The sequence below is a fragment of the Macaca mulatta genome, chromosome 1 (assembly GCF_049350105.2).
Source record: "Macaca mulatta isolate MMU2019108-1 chromosome 1, T2T-MMU8v2.0, whole genome shotgun sequence".
Lineage (NCBI taxonomy): Eukaryota > Metazoa > Chordata > Mammalia > Primates > Cercopithecidae > Macaca > Macaca mulatta.
Window position 1 is genome coordinate 228,596,998 of NC_133406.1, and position 18,003 is coordinate 228,615,000.

Genomic DNA, 18,003 nt, shown 5'->3' on the forward strand with positions numbered 1-18,003 from the left:
CTCCAGGACCCACGCTCTTAACCCCTATCTGGATCCACTTCTTTACACCATGGTACTGAACTCGCTTCCTTTTCCCCTTTTGTCCCTTACAGAGGTCATAGAGCTAGTGATTGCACTTTATTGAAGTCCATGTTCAGATGTTAAAAAAGTAGTATATGCCAGTTAAGTGCTTCTCAAATGTTAATGTGCGTATGAGTGCCCCGGAGATCTTGTTAAAGTGCAGTTTCTGATTCTCTAGGTCTGGGATGGAACCCACAATTTGCTTTCCTAACAAGTTCCCAGCTGGTGCCAATGTTGCCAGACGGGACCGTATTTTCAGAAACACTGGCCTGAGCACTACTGCCACCTCGTGTCAGCCACTAGAACTGCAAGTCCTAAAATGAGTAGCCTGGCATCATTCCATAAGCGCTAACTCTTGGGGTTTTTTGTTTTTTTTTTTTTTGTTTTTTTTTTTTTTTGGTTTTTTGAGACGGATTCTCAGTCTGTCGCTCAGGCTGGAGTGCAGTGGTGCGATCTCGGCTCACTGAGACCTCCGCCTCCCGGGTTCAAGCGATTCTCCTGCCTCAGCCTCCTGAGTAGCTGGGATTATAGGCACGCACAACCACGCCTGGCTAATTTTTGTATTTTTAGTAGAGACGGGGTTTCACCATGTTGGCCAGGCTGGTCTCAAACTCCTGACCTCATGATCCACCCACCTCAGCCTCCCAAAGTGCTGGGATTACAGGCATGAGCCAACGCGCCCGGCCTAAGAACTAACTCTTACAGAGGCCGTCTACAATGCTACACTGTTTACAACCCTGCATGGTCTCTGCCATTACCATTCTACAGATGAGACAACTGAGGCTCAAAGGACAACTAGTCAAAGTCATGAAATCCATCAACAGAGACCTATTTTCTGAGTAGCAATTATGAGCCATGAGGATGAAGCTGTGAAAAAAAATTCTTGCCTACAAGAATTAAAGAATAGTTACTAGCAGCCAGGTGCAGTGGTTCACACCACTGTAATCCCAGCACTTCGGGAGGTCGAGGCGGGTCGATCACCTGAGGTCAGGAGTTTGAGACCAACCTGGACAACATGGCAGAACCCTGTCTCTACTAAAAATACAAAAAATTAGCCGGGCGTGGTGGCAAGCGCCTGTAAAACCAGCTACTCGGGAGGCTGAGGCAGGAGAATCTCTTGAACCTGGGAGGTGGAGGTTGCAGTGAGCCAAGATGGGTGCCACTGCACTCCAGCCTGAGCAACAGAGTGAGACTTTGCTTCAAAAAAAAAACAAGAATAGTCACTAGCAAGTGCCAGAGCCACAGCCCCAACTCAAGAAGCCAGAACCTGGAGTCAACCTTGATCCCCCTTCTCAGGCCATACCCACAAAGGAGACGCTCCCTCCTGGCTCCTCCTCATCTCCCTTCCCCAGGAGGAAGCCCCTCCTGGGAGTAGCGGGGGGTGGGCTGGGACCATTACCTGCATCCAGAACGGGCTTCCCCGTGGAGGAGAGAGCGATGGGAGCGCTGGTTGGGATGGGCAGCGTCTTACTGGCCTGGGAGTCCACCAGGGAGCTCAGAGTGGGGCTGGTACTGCAGGGAGAAGCCCAAGGCAGGAGTGATGGAGATGGGAAGAGGGAAGTGTGTACTCAAGAATAATTCCCTTTCTCTAGAGACTGCGCAGCCAGAGCCTGGGCCCCTAGATCCTCTGTCCCGAGTCTCTGCCAGGCATTTTGAGGGCAGGCACTGGGTTTCGAGGCCTTCTGGCTTTCCAATGGTGTTAGCACAGAGATGGGCACACATTTAACAAGAACAGCCCAGGCCCCGCCTACACCCCCAGCCCAGCTGTCTCCCAGGCATCCCCTGGGCATGGCAGGGACAGCTCCCTCCCGCAGCAGCCAAACAGAGAGAAGGGGTGGGGGAGTCACCTGGCAGGCGCCTCGCCATTCTCTGGGGTGGGGCTGCAGTCAGGCTGGGTCCCCACGGGTGGTGCCTCAAAGGTGGTGTCCTTCTCAGCCATATCTACAGAGGGGAGGTAACATCTGAGAACCAGCGCCAAGGAGGCTGGTGTCTCCAGGAAAGAGTTAACCAGGGACTGGTGGCTTCCAGCGAGTAGCACCACGGGAGCTAAGACAGTCAGATTTGTGTTTCAAAAGATCAAAGTGGAGAAGCTGGCCAGGCACAGTGGCTCACACCTGTAATCACAGCATTTTGGGAGGCTGAGACAGGAGCACCACTTGAGGTCAGGAGTTCAAGACCAGCCTGGCCAACATGGTGAAACCCCATCTCTACTAAAAACACAAAAATGAGCCAGGTGTGGTAGCACACACCTGTAATCCTAGCTACTAGGGAGGCTGAGGCAGGAGAATCATTTGAACCCAGGAGGTGGAGGCTGCAGTGAGCTGAGATCATGCCACTGCACTCCAGCCTGGGTGACAGAGCAAGACTCAAAATAAATAAAACAAAGTGGAGAAGCTGCTACTCATCTCTAACAGCTGTGATCACCCAGGAAGGTGGCACAGTGATGCTAGACCTTTTGCTTTTAAGAGAAACCTGAAATCTCCTAATGTTTAAAAACAGTCTCAATGTTTAAAGTTTTATTCTTTTAAATCAAGTTTGTTAAGGAATTATTTGTTTATTTATTTATTTTTAATTTTTTGAGATTGAGTCTTCCTCTGCTGCCCAGGCTGGAGTGTAGTGGCACGATCTCGGCTCCCTGCAACTTCTGCCTCCCGGATTCAAGTGATTCTCCTGCCTCAGCTGAGTAGCTGGGACTACAAGGCACATACCAACACACCCAGCTAATTTTTGTATTTTTAGTAGAAACAGGGTTTCACGATGTTGGCCAGGCTGGTCTCGAACTCCTGACCTCAGGTGATCCGCCCACCTCGGCCTCCCAAAGTGCTGGGATCACAGGCGTGAGCCACCGCACCCAGCCTAAGGCACAATTTATATACAAGAAAGTATCCCCTGGCAGGGTACGGTGGCTCCCGCCTGTAATCCCAGCACTTTGTGAAGCTGAAGCGGGTGGATCACTTGAGCTCAGGAATTCAAAACAGCCTAAGCAACACAGCAAGACCCTGTCTTTATTTTTAAGTAAAAATAAAAAAAGAAAATGTCCCTAAGTGTGCACAGCCTGATGAGTTCTGACCAAGGTAACTAACTCCAATCAAAATACAGAACATTCTCATCCCTCCAGAAGGTTCCCTAGTGCCCCTCCTCACTCACTCTGCCCCCACCTCCAGATCCAGGCAACCGCTGATCTGCTTTATGTCACTGTAGAAGAGTGGATCTGTTCCAGAATTTCATGTCAACAGAATCATGCAATATGTACTCGTTGGGGTCTGGCTTTTTTCATTCTGCATAATGTTGTTGATATTCACTCAGGTTCATTCCTTTCTGTTGCCGAATGGCGTTCTGTCGTACAGATGAACCCGTTTACATACCCGTTCCCCAGTTGACGGACATTTGGGTTGTTTCCAGTTTGAACTATGATGAACAAGGCAGCTATGAGTATTCTTGTGGGTGCCTCTGTGTGAACATATAATGTCACTCCTCTTGAGTGCCTAGGAAGGGTGGCTGGATCACTGTGCTGGCCAGACGAAATGTCTCTGAAGGCCAGTTCGAAGCTGGCCACCACTGCTCTGACACAGTCACATTGTTTTACAGATGGAGAGAGCCACAGGGCTGGAGCTAGACCCAAGAAACAGAGATGGCAAGTTCCAGCTCAGAGCACTCTCCTCTGGACGGCCCTGACTCCTGCCTGGGGACTAGGCACCTCCGTCGAAGCTTCCTGCTTTTCTGGGGCTGGAAAATTTGGCCTACATTAGAAGTGGGTTCTGCTCAGTCACTACACCTCTCCGCCCCCAGAGCCCTGGTGGAGGCACCCCTTTTTGATGTGGTACAAAGCAACCCCACACACATAACACACATCTCCCCTCTAGAAAGTGTTCGTGACACCTCTCAGATTTTTCCTGAGATAGACAAAAAAGTAAAGCCAGGATTAATTTATTTCTTGGATTGTAGGGAACCCTCCTCTTTGGGGAAGGTCACTGGACTCTTACCTGAATTAGTTGGAGCCTGGAGGCTGGAGGCTATGGAGAAGATGATGCGATGTGTTATGATGTGATGTTAGTATTTGAACCAGTGTTTGAAATGTCACTGGGTTTCAGTGAACACTTACTTTGAGTGGATTGGAGCTCTGGTGCTCAAACCCATTAACTGTGGCTATTCCCAGTTAGCATCATGAGGAGAGAGTCCCCTCCCCTCTCTCCAAGGCAGCCTGATGTAACTAGACAGGCCCGTAGTCTCAGCTGCTGCTGAAACACCTGCTGAAATCCAGCAACAGATCTGCTGTCCCTCCTGTACGTGCAGAAGAGGGGGACCTAGTACTCCTTGGGTGCCTCTCATCCCCTCTCTGAATATACTATACCTCACTTGTAACTTTCTTTTTTCCTCCCTGAGTTAGTGATCCTCCCCTTTTCCTCCTCTTTGGATTTGAAGGTGAGGAGAAGGTATTATCTAGCCCCTAGTTAGTCTGCCTGTGTTCTCTGGTAAGGGCCTAGTGGAAGAGAAAAAAATAATCTGCCTACTCTTAGCCTTCATTTAAGAACTAAAAAAAAGATATTATTTACCAGATGGATATACTTCTCTTTAAATCTAAACACCCAGTCCTCGGGCCATTTAAGGAATGGTCTTAGCATCAAGGCTGAACGGATTCTCTTTTTGTACATTCAGGAATTGCTTAAAATCAGGTGAAATTTCATCGTAATATTTGGACTGTATATTTCTTGTCAGCTTTTTCTTTTCCCTGGAGTTTCCAATTGCCTTTCTTTTTCTTGTTGACAAAAGGATAGTGTGCCCTCACCATATCCTCAGGTTTTTCAACTCTACTAATCATGAAATGTACTACAATTCTCTCTTTTATTCCTGGGAACACTTCCCTGGAGCCTTCCTTCCATTTTCCTGCTCTGATCTGGCTCAAGTGGTCTACAGCACATCATTCCGGGACTTCCCTTCCTTGCTCTGCTAGGATGGAGTGCCAGTCTCTAGGTTCCATGACTTCCTGTTTTCCTTCTTTTTTGCCCCCTCACTTAGCTGAATTACATCTTCAAATAACTTCCTAAGAGAGGATGTAGGAAGAAAAGCTTTCTGGACCTTTTATGTCTGAAAATGTTTTTATGCTGCTTTCAAACTTGATTGTAATTTAGCTGAGGTGATTGTAATTTAGCTGGGTAAATTCTAGGTTCAGAACTAAGAAGGAGGTGGGCGGGTGGTGTCTTCCAGTGGAAAGTACTCTGGGCTGACCCTTGGGATCCCTGCATTCCAGCTCTAGCTTTGGACCTGTGCTTTTCTCTGGGTGTAAAAAGAAGAGGTTGGCTCAGACCAGAGGTAACCAGCTTTGACTAGTCTTCAAAAGCATTCTATGTGACCAGCACAATGACCAGCCACTCCTCCTAGGTATTTACCCATGAGAAATGAAAATATACATTCACCCAAAGGCGTGTACAAGAATCAGCCAGTCATGGTGGCTCACGCTGGTAATCTCAGCACTGTGGGAGGCCGAGGTGGGAGGATCGCTTGAGCCCAGGAGTTCAAGGCTGCAGTGAGCCAAGATCATGCCACTGCACTCCAGCCTGGAACACACAGTAAGACCCTGTCTCTAAAAATAATAATAATAAAAGATATAAGATAAATTCATACATGTTAAAAAAAAAAAGAATATTCACAGCTGTTTTCATTCATAATAACCCTAAACTGGAAGCAACCCAAATGCCATCAACTGGCAGGTGGATAAAATCATGGTGGCACATCTATTACGTGTGGCATAGGTAATTTCCATTGATCCTGCTTTGCTTAAAAGCAGGTCCTTCTGAAATGAAGTCTATGCTTCTGGTCAGGTGCACAGATAAATTGGGGCTACCACTGTCGGGAAGATGCCTGGAGCACTTTCGGGTGCCGAAGACCTGTGGCTGGTGGCGGATGCATAGAGGGAGTCAAGGAGCAGGACACTTGTGCAGACATGAGGCCTGGCACATGCCAATGTTTGCACTGGGAGGGCCACATCAAGGTGGTCAACAGACCCAGGCAGCAGGAGCAAGAAGAAACAAATGGCCGGGCTGGGATTACGGGCTCACGCCTGTAATCCCAGCACTTTGGGAGGCCAAGGCAGGTGGATCACGAAGTCAGGAGTTCAAGACCAACCTGACCAACATGGTGAAACCCTGTCTCTACTAAAAATACAAAAATTAGCCGGGCATGGTGGCACACTCCTGTTATCCCAGCTACTCAGGAGGCTGAGGCAGGAGAACTGCTTGAATCCTGGAGGCGGAGGTTGTGGTGAGCCAAGATCGCGCCACTGCACTCCAGCCTGGGCGACAGAGTGAGACTCTGTCTCAAAAAAAAAAAGAAAAGAAGAAAGAAAATCTAATGCAGCCAGAAGCCTCCTTCCTCCTGCGATTGCCCTCCAGCGCCCTCTGCTGGCAAGGTTTAACTGCATGCTCCCTGTAGAGGAGAAACGCGGAGGCCAGTCATTGATGGCAGCGCAGGGAGGGAAAGGTGAACGGAGAACCTAGAGACGTGGACTGATCACAAGCACACTTTCTAAAAAGCCTTTTCTTGCCCTCTGATCCCATATTGTTCCTTTTTCATAGCATTCTGTGCCCACCCACCTTATGGATGTAACGAGTTCGTGAATATTTCTGCAGACACAAATTTAATGTTGCTAAGTACTCTTCTATTCCTGGATTTATCAAAGCTTCATGTGTGGTAAGAATTTCTGGTTTCGCAGGTTTTTATTCTCCTTCGTAGGGCTGGTTTTCCTTATAAGTCTCTGCTCATTCATATTTATTTTAAAAGGGTTATGCTTGGCTGGGCGTGGTGGCTCACGCCTGTAATCCCAGCACTTTGGGAGGCTGAGGCACAAGAATAGCTCAAATCCAGGAGGCAGAGGTTGCCGTGAGCCAAGACCATGCCACTCCACTCCAGCCTGGGCAACAGAGTGAGACTTTGTCTCAAAAAAAAAGCGGGGGGGGGGGGTTACACTGCATCCATCAATAGATAAATGTGGTATCTATACACAATGGAATACTACTCAGCCATCATAAGGAAAGAAATCATGTCTTTTGCAGCAATATGGATGGAACTGAAGGCCATATTCTTAAATACAGACATTCAGATACAGAAAGACAAATACTGCATGTTCTCACTTCTAAGAGGGAGTGAAATACTGTGTCCACACGGAAGTGGAGAGCAGAATAAAAGGCAATAGAGACTTAGAGGGGTGAGGGAGTGGGAGGTACAGGTGGGTGGACCATGAGAAATTATTTAAGGGGTACAATGTACACTATTTGGGTGATGGATACCCTAAACATCCTGAGTTCACCACCCCATCTAAGCGTGTAACAAAATTACACTTGCGCCCCATACATTTACACAAACAAAATAAAATCCTAAGGACTCTACTGAATATTCCAGTCACTGAGCGGGGACAGTTTCTTCTGCTGTGTTAGTATGTCCTGTTCGCAATGGGTCTCTTCCCTGAGTAGGAAGTCGGCCAGGAGACCCTGGGCCCGTGGGCGGAGAGTGTGAGCTGGCAGCCTCCCTCCATTTCAGGGTTGTGGGGTGGGGCTAACCTGTTGACAGTGCACTTCCAAATACCCAGGTAAAGAGGGCTTTACAAACAGAGTGACAGCACCCCACTGGTGGCCTGAGCTTTCCCCAGATACTCCTTTAGTGTTCTGACTCAAAAAGACGATTGTTGGCCAGGTACAGTGGCTCAGCCTGTAATCCCAGCACTTTGGGAGATGGAGGCAGGCAGATCACTTGAGGTCAGGAGTTCCAGACCAGCCTGGCCAACAGGGCAAAACCCCGTCTCTACTAAAAATACAGAAATTATCTAGGTGTGGTGGTGGGCACCTGTAATCCCAGCTACTTGGGAGGCTGAGGCAGGAGAATCGCCTGAATCCAGAAGACGGAGGTTGCAGTGAGCTGAGATCCCACCACTGCATACCAGCCTGGGCAAGATGGCGAGACTCCTTCTCAAAAAATAAATAAATAAATAAATAAAGAGACAATACTGGGGATTAAAAACTCAGGCATCATCTGTGCAAACTGGTCAGTGGCCGTGCCATACCACTGTACACATTTTGAAGTTGTGTTTGAAGACGTAGTCATGGGCTACTGCACATCACAGCTCTCCACTTCCCTCCTGCTCTTCATCTGCCGGCCTCTTCCAAGCCCAGAGCCTCTCTGGGGGTCCTAGAAGCAAGTCACCCCTCACTTCTCTGGCAGCCCTCACAAAGTCACATGGGGTGACCTTTCCTCCACTTGTTTTTTTTTTCTTTTTTAGACAGAGTTTCACCTTGTCGCCCAGGCTGGAGTGCAGTGGTGCAATCTCGGCTCACTGCAATCTATGCCTCCCGGGTTCAAGTGATTCTCCTGCCTCAGCCTCCTGAGTAGCTGGGACTACAGATGCCTGCCACCACACCCAGCTAATTAGTGTATTTTTAGTAGAGACGAGGTTTTGCCATGTTGGCCAGGCTGGTCTCAAACTCCTGACCTCAAGTGATCCACCTGCCTCAGCCTCCCAAAATGCTGGGATTACAGGCATGAGCCACCACGCCTGACCATTCCCCTTGGTTTTGTCACCACTCTTCCATCTGTTTTAAACCACCTGGACATTTGTTAAAATCTCTCAAAGCCCTTTAAAAAAACAAAACAGAACAAAACAAACAAAAAACGGTCAGGGTTTTAGCAGTTTCCTGCACACTGGTAAAGTCAACCATCCTGAGTTAGAAACCTCTTCAGAAACTTGATATTCATCTCTCTAAGTCAATAAAACAGCCTTGCAAATAGGTCAAGATTTTACCAGCCCAGGGCCGGGCATGGTGGCTCATGCCTGTAATCCCACCACTTTGAGAGGGCAAGGCGGGCAGATCACCTGAGGTCGGGAGTTCAAAACCAGCCTGACCAACATGGAGAAGTTGCGTCTCTACTAAAAATACAACATTAGCCAGCTGTGGTGGCGAGTGCTTGTACCCCCAGTTACTTGGGAGGCTGAGGTAGGAGAATTGCTTGGACCCAGGAGGTGGAGGTTGCAGTGAGCCGAGATTGCACCATTGCACTCCAGCCTGGAAACTCCATCTCAAAAAATAAAAGATTTACCAGCCCAATAATTTCAGGAAGAATTTTTTTTTTAATCAACAGAATCTCTTACCAAAATGCTAAAACTGGGCTTTATCATTCCATTCGCTGGGTCTGACTACTCAAAGGATAACCAGAACCCAAACCTGATCTAATTAACAGCCGAGGGTGTTGGTCATTTGCCCCCACCCCTGGCTGTGGGTGGGGAGAGGCACAACAGTGGGAGCACAGACGCCACCCCGTGGTCGAGGCCTGGGGTGGGAACTGCTTACCCTGGGGCTTGGTGCCTGTCTCTGCTGCACAGATTGGGTAGGGGACACAGCGGGCACAGGAGTTGGTGGCTGATGTGGCACAGATCATGCCAGGTCGACATTCGCAGATGCGGGAGGAGTTCCATGCACACGGCGTCTTCTCCACGAGGTCGTCTAAGGGACACAGATGAGGGTCATGGAGAAAGATCAGGATGGCAAGGGCAGGGGGTCCAGAGGGTCCCCAGGAGGACAGAGAAGCAGTTGTCCAAGGGTCCTCCAACAAGAAAATAAATGCTCGTCTGACTATGCTGTTAAGCAGCAATCCCAGCATGCTCAAAATAATTATGCAGGGTGAAAGAAGGCAGGCAAAAAGGGAGGGCACGCTGTATGTTGCATTTACAGGAAATTCTAGAAAATGCAAGCTATTGCATGGTGACCATAGGCAGGGGGTGGGAAATGGTGACAAGGAACCCGAGGTAACTTTTAGGGGGAAACGGCTGGTTGCTCAGCTGCATGCATTTGTTAAAACTTGTCAAATCGCATCCTCTAATCTGTGCATTTTACCATATGCCCACTACCTCTCCATAAAGCTGTTAAAAGAAAGTCCTCCAGGGGACAGGGTGAGTGGGCATGGGTGCAGAGGAGCCAAGACTGGCCATGACTCCGTAACCATTCAAAGCTGGGTGATAGTACACAGCCATCTCTGACTCACTCTACATCTGAATTATGTTTGAAATTTTTAATGATAAAAAGATTTTTTGGCCAGGCGTGGTGGCTCACGCCTGTAATCCCAGCACTATGGGAGGCCGAGGCAGGTGGATCACAAGGTCAGGAGTTCGAGACCAGCCTGACCAACATGGTGAAACCCCATCTCTACTAAAAATACAAAAATTAGCCAGGCGTGGCGGCAGGCACCTGTAATCCCAGCTACTCAGCAGGCTGAGGCAGGAGAATCACTTGAACCCGGGGGGGCAGAGGTTGCAGTGAGCCAAGATAGTGCCACTGCACTCCAGCCTGGGCGACAGAACGAGACTCCATCTATTTAAAAAAAAAAAAAAAAAAAGTTTTTTCTCCAAAATCAAAAAAATAACATGTTAGAGGTATTATTTTTAATAAGTGTAATAATGCTTTTGTATATGTTCGGGAATATTTTGCAACGCTCCACTTAGAGGTAAATACAGAATGACTGGATCAGTAATTAGGCAAATGCGGCTTCTCCGCAAGAGTAGTTCTCAATCAGCAGGATACTTAGAGGCCCAGCATGATAATGGTAAGGGCTGGACAGTCTCTTCTTACAACCTCCAGAGCAAGGGAACTGGGCAGGATTTGGGGAATTTGTGCAGAGGGTGCATGAGCTCAGCAATGAATGAAACCATTTGGGACAACGGCAGCTATTATCATTATTATTATAGCTCTTAAGATAATTGAGTATGTGTGAGACAGTCTCTCAGCACTCTATCCAGATTAACCTACAATCATGTATTTAATTCTTACACAGTTCTCTGAGATAGATACTACTATGCCCATTTTGCAGCAGAGGAAACTGAGGCACAGAGAGGTTAGGAAACCTGCTTGAGTTTATAGGCTATTAGGCGGGAGAGGCGGGATCTGAACCCGGCACTCGTGTTCTAGAGCTCATGCCTTTAGCTACTAATACGCCGCTCTACTCGCTCGTAGGGCTTCAGTTAGGAGAGCTGAAGGAATTACTGGGCCCAGAGCTAACACCTCTTTCTCCATATGTCCACATGGTGGTTGTGGCAGACTGTATTTTCCCAAAACATGGCTACAGTGATATTTCTGGCCCTTCCAGAGCCTTGCCACTTACCCATCAAGAAGTAAAACTGTTTTCCTTCCCTTCCCTCAGTCTCAAGTGAGATTCGTGGTTGCCTCAACAAACAAGAAGTAGTGGAAGTTCTGTGTGACTTCTGAGGCTAAGTCATAAAAGGGGATGTGGCTGCTGCCTCTCTCTGTCTCTCTGTCTCTCTCCCCCTCCTTCTCTCTCTCTCTTCCTCTCTCTCTCTCCCTCTCTCCTTCTCCCTCTCTGTCTCTCTCTCTCTGCCTTTCTCTCCCTCTCTCTTTCTGTCTCTCTTTCTCTCTGTCACTCTCTCTGTCTCTCTCTTGTCACTTGTTCTCTCTCTCTCTCTCCGTCTCTCTGCTACTCTTTCTCTCTCTCTCTCCCCCTCTTTCTGTCTCTCTCTCCCTCTCTCTTTCTGTCTGTCTCTCTCTCTGTCTGTCTCTCTCTGTCTCTCTCACTCTCTCTTTCTGTCTCTATCTCTGTCACTCTCTGTCTCTCTCTGTCACTTGCTCTCTCTCTCCCTCTCTCTCCGTCACTTTCTCTCTCTCTCTTTCCCTCTCCCCCTCTTTCTGTCTCTCTCTTTCTCTGTCTCTCTCTCTCTCTCTCTCTCTCTTTCTGTCTCTCTCTGTCACTCCTCTCTCTCTTTCTTTCTCTCTCTCTTTCTGTCTCTCTCTCTCTCTCTTCCTGTCTCTCTCTCTTTCAAGACTTTTATGGCTGGGTGCAATGGCTCACATCTGTAATTCCAACACTTTGGGAGGCTGAGGCGGGCGGATCACTTGGGGCCAGGAATTTGGGACCAGCCTGGCCAAGATGGTGAAACCCCATCTCTACTAAAAATAGAAAAAAAGAAAAAGACTTCGCCTTTAGAACCCAGCCACCAGACCATGAGGAAGCCCCAGGTAAGACATGAAGAGGCTGACATGGAAAGGAACCGAGGCCGCAGCCAGGAGCCGACACCAACCCCAAGGCAGGTGAATGAATGAGGCTTCAGAGCATCCAGATCCGCAGCTTTTGGGCTTTCCAGCTAAGACCCCAGACATTGTGGAGCAGAGACAAGCTGTCCCCAAAGTGCCCTGTCTGAATTCTGACTCACAGAATCTGTTAGTACAAAGAATGGTTTGTTTTCACAACTAAGTTTTAAGAAAATTTGCTATGCATCCTCAGTAACTAGGACAGAGCCCTCCAATGACAACAAACAGTGTCTGTGGTTCTTTTTGGCCTCCCCTGACTCTCCGCTCTGCTGCCCAAAAGCAGCTCTGGACAAGGAGACGGACTCACACATTCCCAGTGGCCTCCATGAATAGCCGGGGCCTCTAAAGTCACAGCAGCCTGTGACCTGAGCAACCCCCCAGCCCACATGACCCTCGGGGTGCGGCTGGCGCTGGGAGGTTGTGATGGGCTGGACACAGGGAAGCCCCATACCCGCATCCTGCTGTGCGTGCACACTCAGTAAGTGCTTGTCAAAGCAGCTCGCGGGCCAGGCTCAGTGGCTCACGCCTGTAATCCCAGCACTTTGGGAAGCCGAGGTGGGAGGACCATTTGAGCCTGAGTTCGAGAACAGCCTGGGCAACATAGTGAGACCCCTGTCTCTACAAAAAACATTTTTTTAATTAGCCAGGCATGGTGGTGTGTGCCTATAGTCCCAGCCACTTGAGAGGCTGGGGCAAAAGGATCATGTGATTCTGGGAGGTCGCAGCTGCAGTGAGCTATGATCGCACCACTGCACTGCAGCCTGGGTGAAAGAGTAAGACCCTGTCTGGGGGAAAAAAAAAAAAAGAGGTGGCTCATAGAGGCAGCCAGTGGGGTGGACAAGAACCTGGAACCTGGTGGCACTTGTCTGAATTCAAACTCCAGCCTGCAGGCCTTGGAAGTTCCCTGACTTCCCAAAGCCTCTGTTTCCTCTTCTGTAAAAGGGGAATGATGACAGTCCTTGAATCACAGAGTAGTTACAAACATTAATGAGCCGAGTTTGGAACAGGCGGGTGATTCACAAATGCTTCCTGGAAGGAAAGAATATGCAAATATGGAAGCCCTCTGAAAAGAGGCGACCCCCGTCGAAAACCCACAAACATGAGGGGGAGTTCCTGGAAGTTCACGGTTCAAAAATGCAGAGAGGTAAACTGAGGCCCAGGGAGGGACGAGGCCCTTACCTCGAGAACAGCTCACGCAGGCCGTGCAGCGGCCAGCCTCGTCCAGGTAGTAGTCAGGCTCACACTGCTTCCTGCAGTCGCCAGACCCCTGTGGGCACGGCTGCGTTGGGGACAGACCTGGGGAAAGAAGCAGAGAAGCTGCAGACCAAGCCGCCTTGGCAAAGGGCCTCACTCCCCACCCAACCCTGAAGCCCCCTCATCCCTCACCATGGCCAGCTCCCAAACTCCACACATCAGCTCAGTCCAGCCTTTCAGAGGGAGTCCTGAGGCTCAGAGAGGAGAGGGACACTGCGTGCATTCCACACGAGAGGAGGGTACTCACTGCCCCCCAACCAGCTCCTGCCCACTGTTCTTCCTGAGGCCACCATGCCACAGCTTCCCCCAACCCCGTCTCATGGCTCTGTCACTCCCCTGCTCAAAACTTTGGGTACAGCTTCGCTGAGAGCTCAGCACACTAGCGTAACTCCTGTTCAGAATGGTATTAGGTGGGAGGGGCTGGGTGCCTCCTACCTCCCTCTTTTAAAGACCCATGTGGGCCAGGCGCAGTGGCTCACGTCTGTAATCCCAGCACCTTGGGAGGCTGAGGCGGGTGGATCACTTGAGGCCAGGAGTTTGTGACCGGCCTGGCCAACATGGTGAAACCCCATCTCTATTTAAAAAAAAAAAAAAGTAGCGGAGTGTGGTGGCAGGCGCCTGTAGTCCCAGCTACTCGGGAGGCTGAGGCAGGAGAATCGCTTGAACCCGGAAGGCGGAGGTTGCAGTGAGCTGAGATTGCGCCATTGCACTCCAGCCTGGGCGACAGAGCAAGACTCACCTCAAAAAAACAAACCACAAACAAACAAAAGACATCATAGAGAGAATGAGCAAAGCCATGGAGCAGGAGAAGGTACAACCATAGGACAAGAGCTCCAACCCAAAATTATTAGAAGTCCCACAAATCCATTTTTTTTTACAAAACCAACCCAAGAGAAAGGAAGGTACGTGCACACAAGGATGTATGTTTCATTCTTCATTATAGCCAAAGGCAGAAACAACCCAAATATCCAAAAACTGGATAAACACAGCACGGCATATCTACGCCGTGGAGGGCTATTCAGTAATAAAAAGGGACTAGGCCGGGCGCAGTGGCTCACACCTGTAATCTCAGCACTCTGGGAGGCCGAGGCAGGCAGATCACCTGAGGTCGGGAGTTTGAGAACAGCCTGACCAACATGGTGAAATCCCATCTCTACTAAAAATACAAAATTAACCAGGCGTGGTGGCGCACGCCTGTAGTCCCAGTTACTCGGGAGGCTGAGGCAGGAGAATTACTTGAACCCAGGAGGTGGAGGTTGCAGTGAGCCGAGACCGCGCCATTGCACTCCAGCCTGGGAGACATGAGCGAAACTCCATCTCAAAAAAAAAGAAAAAGAAAAAGAAAAATGACGAACTGAGGGTTGACCCTTCGCCATGGGGACCTGGAGGGCATCAGGTGGACACATGCAGAGGCTGGCCAGCTGAGTCACAAGTGTCACAGCAGCAGAGTGGGACCCATTTCCCTCTCACAAACCAACAAAGAGGGAAACAGAGGTGAGAGATGGGGCACCGGTGCCTGGCACAAGGCAGGCCCTCTGCACTGCTGGCAAATGAATGAGTCCGCTCGTGTCTACCTCTGCCCCTCGATGCTCTCAGCCCTAGATCATACCTTGCCACTCTCTTCTCTCCCCACCAGGAGAAGACCACAGATGAGTGCCCGCCTGCTCCAAACACCCCCACTCATGGGCCATCCACCAATCGGGCACCCCAGGGAGACGACCCACAGCTTCACGGGGAAATTACCTGGATCCGAACTAGGCCTTCCCACGGAGGAGGGAGAGCCGGGAGCCCTTGTCAGTTTAGAAGCAGCTTCCTGGGCGAGGCGGGTGCCCCCTCTTAGAGGCATGGTGCTGGCATTGGAGGTTGCTGGGGACACCGGGGTGGGCTTGGCCTGGGGGATGGTGCCACTGGGGAAGAAGCCAGAGACAGGACTGGTAATTCTGCCAATGGAGCAAGGGAGGCCTGTGATCAGGAATAACAGTTCCCACAGAGATGGCGTCCCGGGCCCTCGGCCCACCACCTCTGGCAGGCGCACTGTAAGCTCCTGGGAGCAAGGCCTGCGTTTTCCAGGCCCTCTGGGTCTCCTAGGGGCTCAGGGCAGGGCTGGGCACACTCTAGGGCCTCAAATGACCTGAGGGCTTGGCAGAGAGGCACCCGGAATCCTGACACCATGGGCTGAACCCCACCTACACCCCCATGCCCAGTTGCACCCTGGGCGTCCTGTGGGGTGGGACAGCCTCATCTGAAGGCCAGCTTGGGGGAAGAGGAGGAGGCAGAGCCAGGGAGTCACCTGGAGGGTTCCTTGCAGTTCTCCGGGCTGGCACAGGCAGGGCTGACGCCTGGGGAAGCTGGTTCACAGACCGTGTTCTTCTGCGCCGTGCCTGCAGCGGGGACAGCAGTGCCTTCAGAATCGGTGTTGGGGACCCAAATTCTCCCGGAATACACGCTTCACTACCACAGTCCAGAGTTGGAGATGGGGTCCTTGGAAAACGCAGTGGTCATCTGGAGGTGGCGCCTGCCTGGCACCTGTTTTCCGTTGGAGTAAAGCAGCCTACCTTTCCCTGGAGAATTACTCCCCTCTGATCTCAGCACCTGTGGTTAGGGGTCGGGACCGACTGAATCCCCTTTCCAGGAATGGCCATGAGACCAGGCTGGACCAATCAATCCATTCCACTCCTCTGACCATGATAAGCCAGTTCAGGGATGGACATCTGACCCAAGCCTGTGAGGCAGAATTTAAAGATTCTGGTTTGGGATTTAAAGGTTTTGGTTTTTGGATATTAAAAATGTAAGAAAGGGAAGTTGTCTTCCCACTGGCGCTGGGCAGAGCTGCCAGTAAGTATCTTGTAGACAAACCAACAGAGAGGAAAACAGAGGTGAGAGATGGGGCAAGACAGAGCCCCGGATCCAGCCATGCCTGAAGCTTCTCAGAGCTACCCCCAGACTTTTAAGCTACACGTGCTAAAAAATTGGGGATTTTGCTACTTGCAATCCAAGGAGTCCTGGAGAATGCTGGATGGAAGCAGAGTGGAGAAGAAAACACACACATCATCCATCCAGTGCCCCTGAGTTTGCCTGTCATGTCCTAACTGTGCCAGGAAAGTCAGTTTTATTTACTTATTCATTTATTTGAGACAGAGCCTTGCTCTGTCACCCAGGCTGGAGTGCAGAGATGCAATCTCGGCTCACTGCAACCTCTGCCTCCCAGGTTCAAGCAATTCTCCTGCCTCAGCCTCCCAAGTATCTGGGATTACAGGTGCCCGCAACCATGCCCGGCTAATTTTTGTATTTTTAGTAGAGACAGGATTTCGCCATGTTGGCCAGGCTGGTCTTGAACTCCTGACCTCAGGTGATCCACCCTCCTCAGCCTCCCAAAGTACTGGGATTACAGGTGTAAGCCACCATGCCCAGTCCAGTCAAATGATTGTAATCATACACACTTCACCAGGCTGTCGTCAGGATAAACAGAAGAGTGCACATGAGGTGCCCATCACACTGTGTGACACGTCTGGTAAATGCTGTGTCCTTACCCCCATCTAGACTCCTGTTCCATCACTTAGAAGTTGACCTGTATGTCACCGGGTGCGGTGGCTCACGCCTGTAATCCCAACACTTTGGGAGGCCAAGGCGGGTGGATCACAAGGTCAGGAGTTTGAGACCAGCCTGGCCAACATAGTGAAACCCCATCTCTACTAAAATCTCAAAAAATTAGCTGGGCGTGGTGGCGGGTACTGTCACACACAAAAAAGAAAAGTGACCCGTATGTGTGGGACTTCGCTCTGAAGGTTTCCGTGGAGGTGGGCGCGAGCAATGCTGACCTCTCGTGTTCTGCAGCATGGTGGAGAGGCGACACCTAAGCTTAGGCATTTCCTGCTCTGTCTTTGCAGGCAATTTACCTGCCATCTCCAAACCTCGATTTCCACACCTGGAAAATGGGGCTAATACTGTCTGTCTTACGGAGACTTGAGAATTTCAGGAGAGACAGCCAGTGAAGGCTCTTAGCGTGGGGCTTGGCTGATTGGAGGCAGAAACTGCTTTCCATTTTACAGCTGGAAAAACACAAGCCCTGAGAGCTACCCCATGGGTGAGTCCACAGGGGACCTCAGAGATTAACGAGGGTTTGGCAGCTGAGATTAGAACACTTCTAAAACAGTGCTGTCCAACGGAAGTATGTGAGTCACACAGGCCAGCTCAAATATTCTAGGAGCCACATTTTAAAAGGTAAAAAGAAATAAGTGCAATTAATTAATTTTCACAGTATATTTATTTAACTCAGTATATCTAAAATATCATGTTTGCAGGCAATCAATATAAAAATAATTAATTATATTCTTGTTTATATTAAGTTTTTGAAATCCAGTGCATATTATATGCACAGCACTTCTCAATACAGACTTAGCTGCATTTTTTTGTTATTTTTATTGTTTGTTGTTGTTGTTGTTATTGTTTTGAAACAGGGTCTAACTCTGTTGCCCAGGTTGGAGTGCAGTGGCACAATCTCAGCTCACTGCAACCTCCATCTCCCCGATTCAAGCAATTCTCATGCCTCAGCCTCCCGAGTATCTGGGATTACAAGTACCCGCCACCACACCTGGCCAATTTTTGCATT

General features: G+C 49.8%; 1 protein-coding gene across 21 annotated transcripts in view; it reads right to left on the reverse strand.

The window, feature by feature from the left end:
* The window catches only part of TNFRSF8 (TNF receptor superfamily member 8), an 81,031-nt gene that overhangs the window by 18,121 nt on the left and 44,907 nt on the right, over positions 1-18,003 (reverse strand). For 7 of the 21 annotated variants that reach the window (XM_077973990.1, XM_077973988.1, XM_077973987.1 and 4 more), the window contains exons 5-10: positions 15,685-15,775; positions 15,138-15,301; positions 13,320-13,436; positions 9,396-9,548; positions 1,908-2,001; positions 1,460-1,572 (exon numbers count right to left, since the gene is read on the reverse strand). In XM_077973990.1, the coding sequence (XP_077830116.1) occupies positions 1,460-1,572; positions 1,908-2,001; positions 9,396-9,548; positions 13,320-13,436; positions 15,138-15,301; positions 15,685-15,775 (732 nt within the window). Of the gene's footprint in view, positions 1-1,459; positions 1,573-1,907; positions 2,002-9,395; positions 9,549-13,319; positions 13,437-15,137; positions 15,335-15,684; positions 15,776-18,003 lie in introns of all 21 variants that reach the window. The other 14 variants (XM_077973984.1, XM_077974004.1, XM_077973995.1 and 11 more) reach the window with 3 other exon arrangements.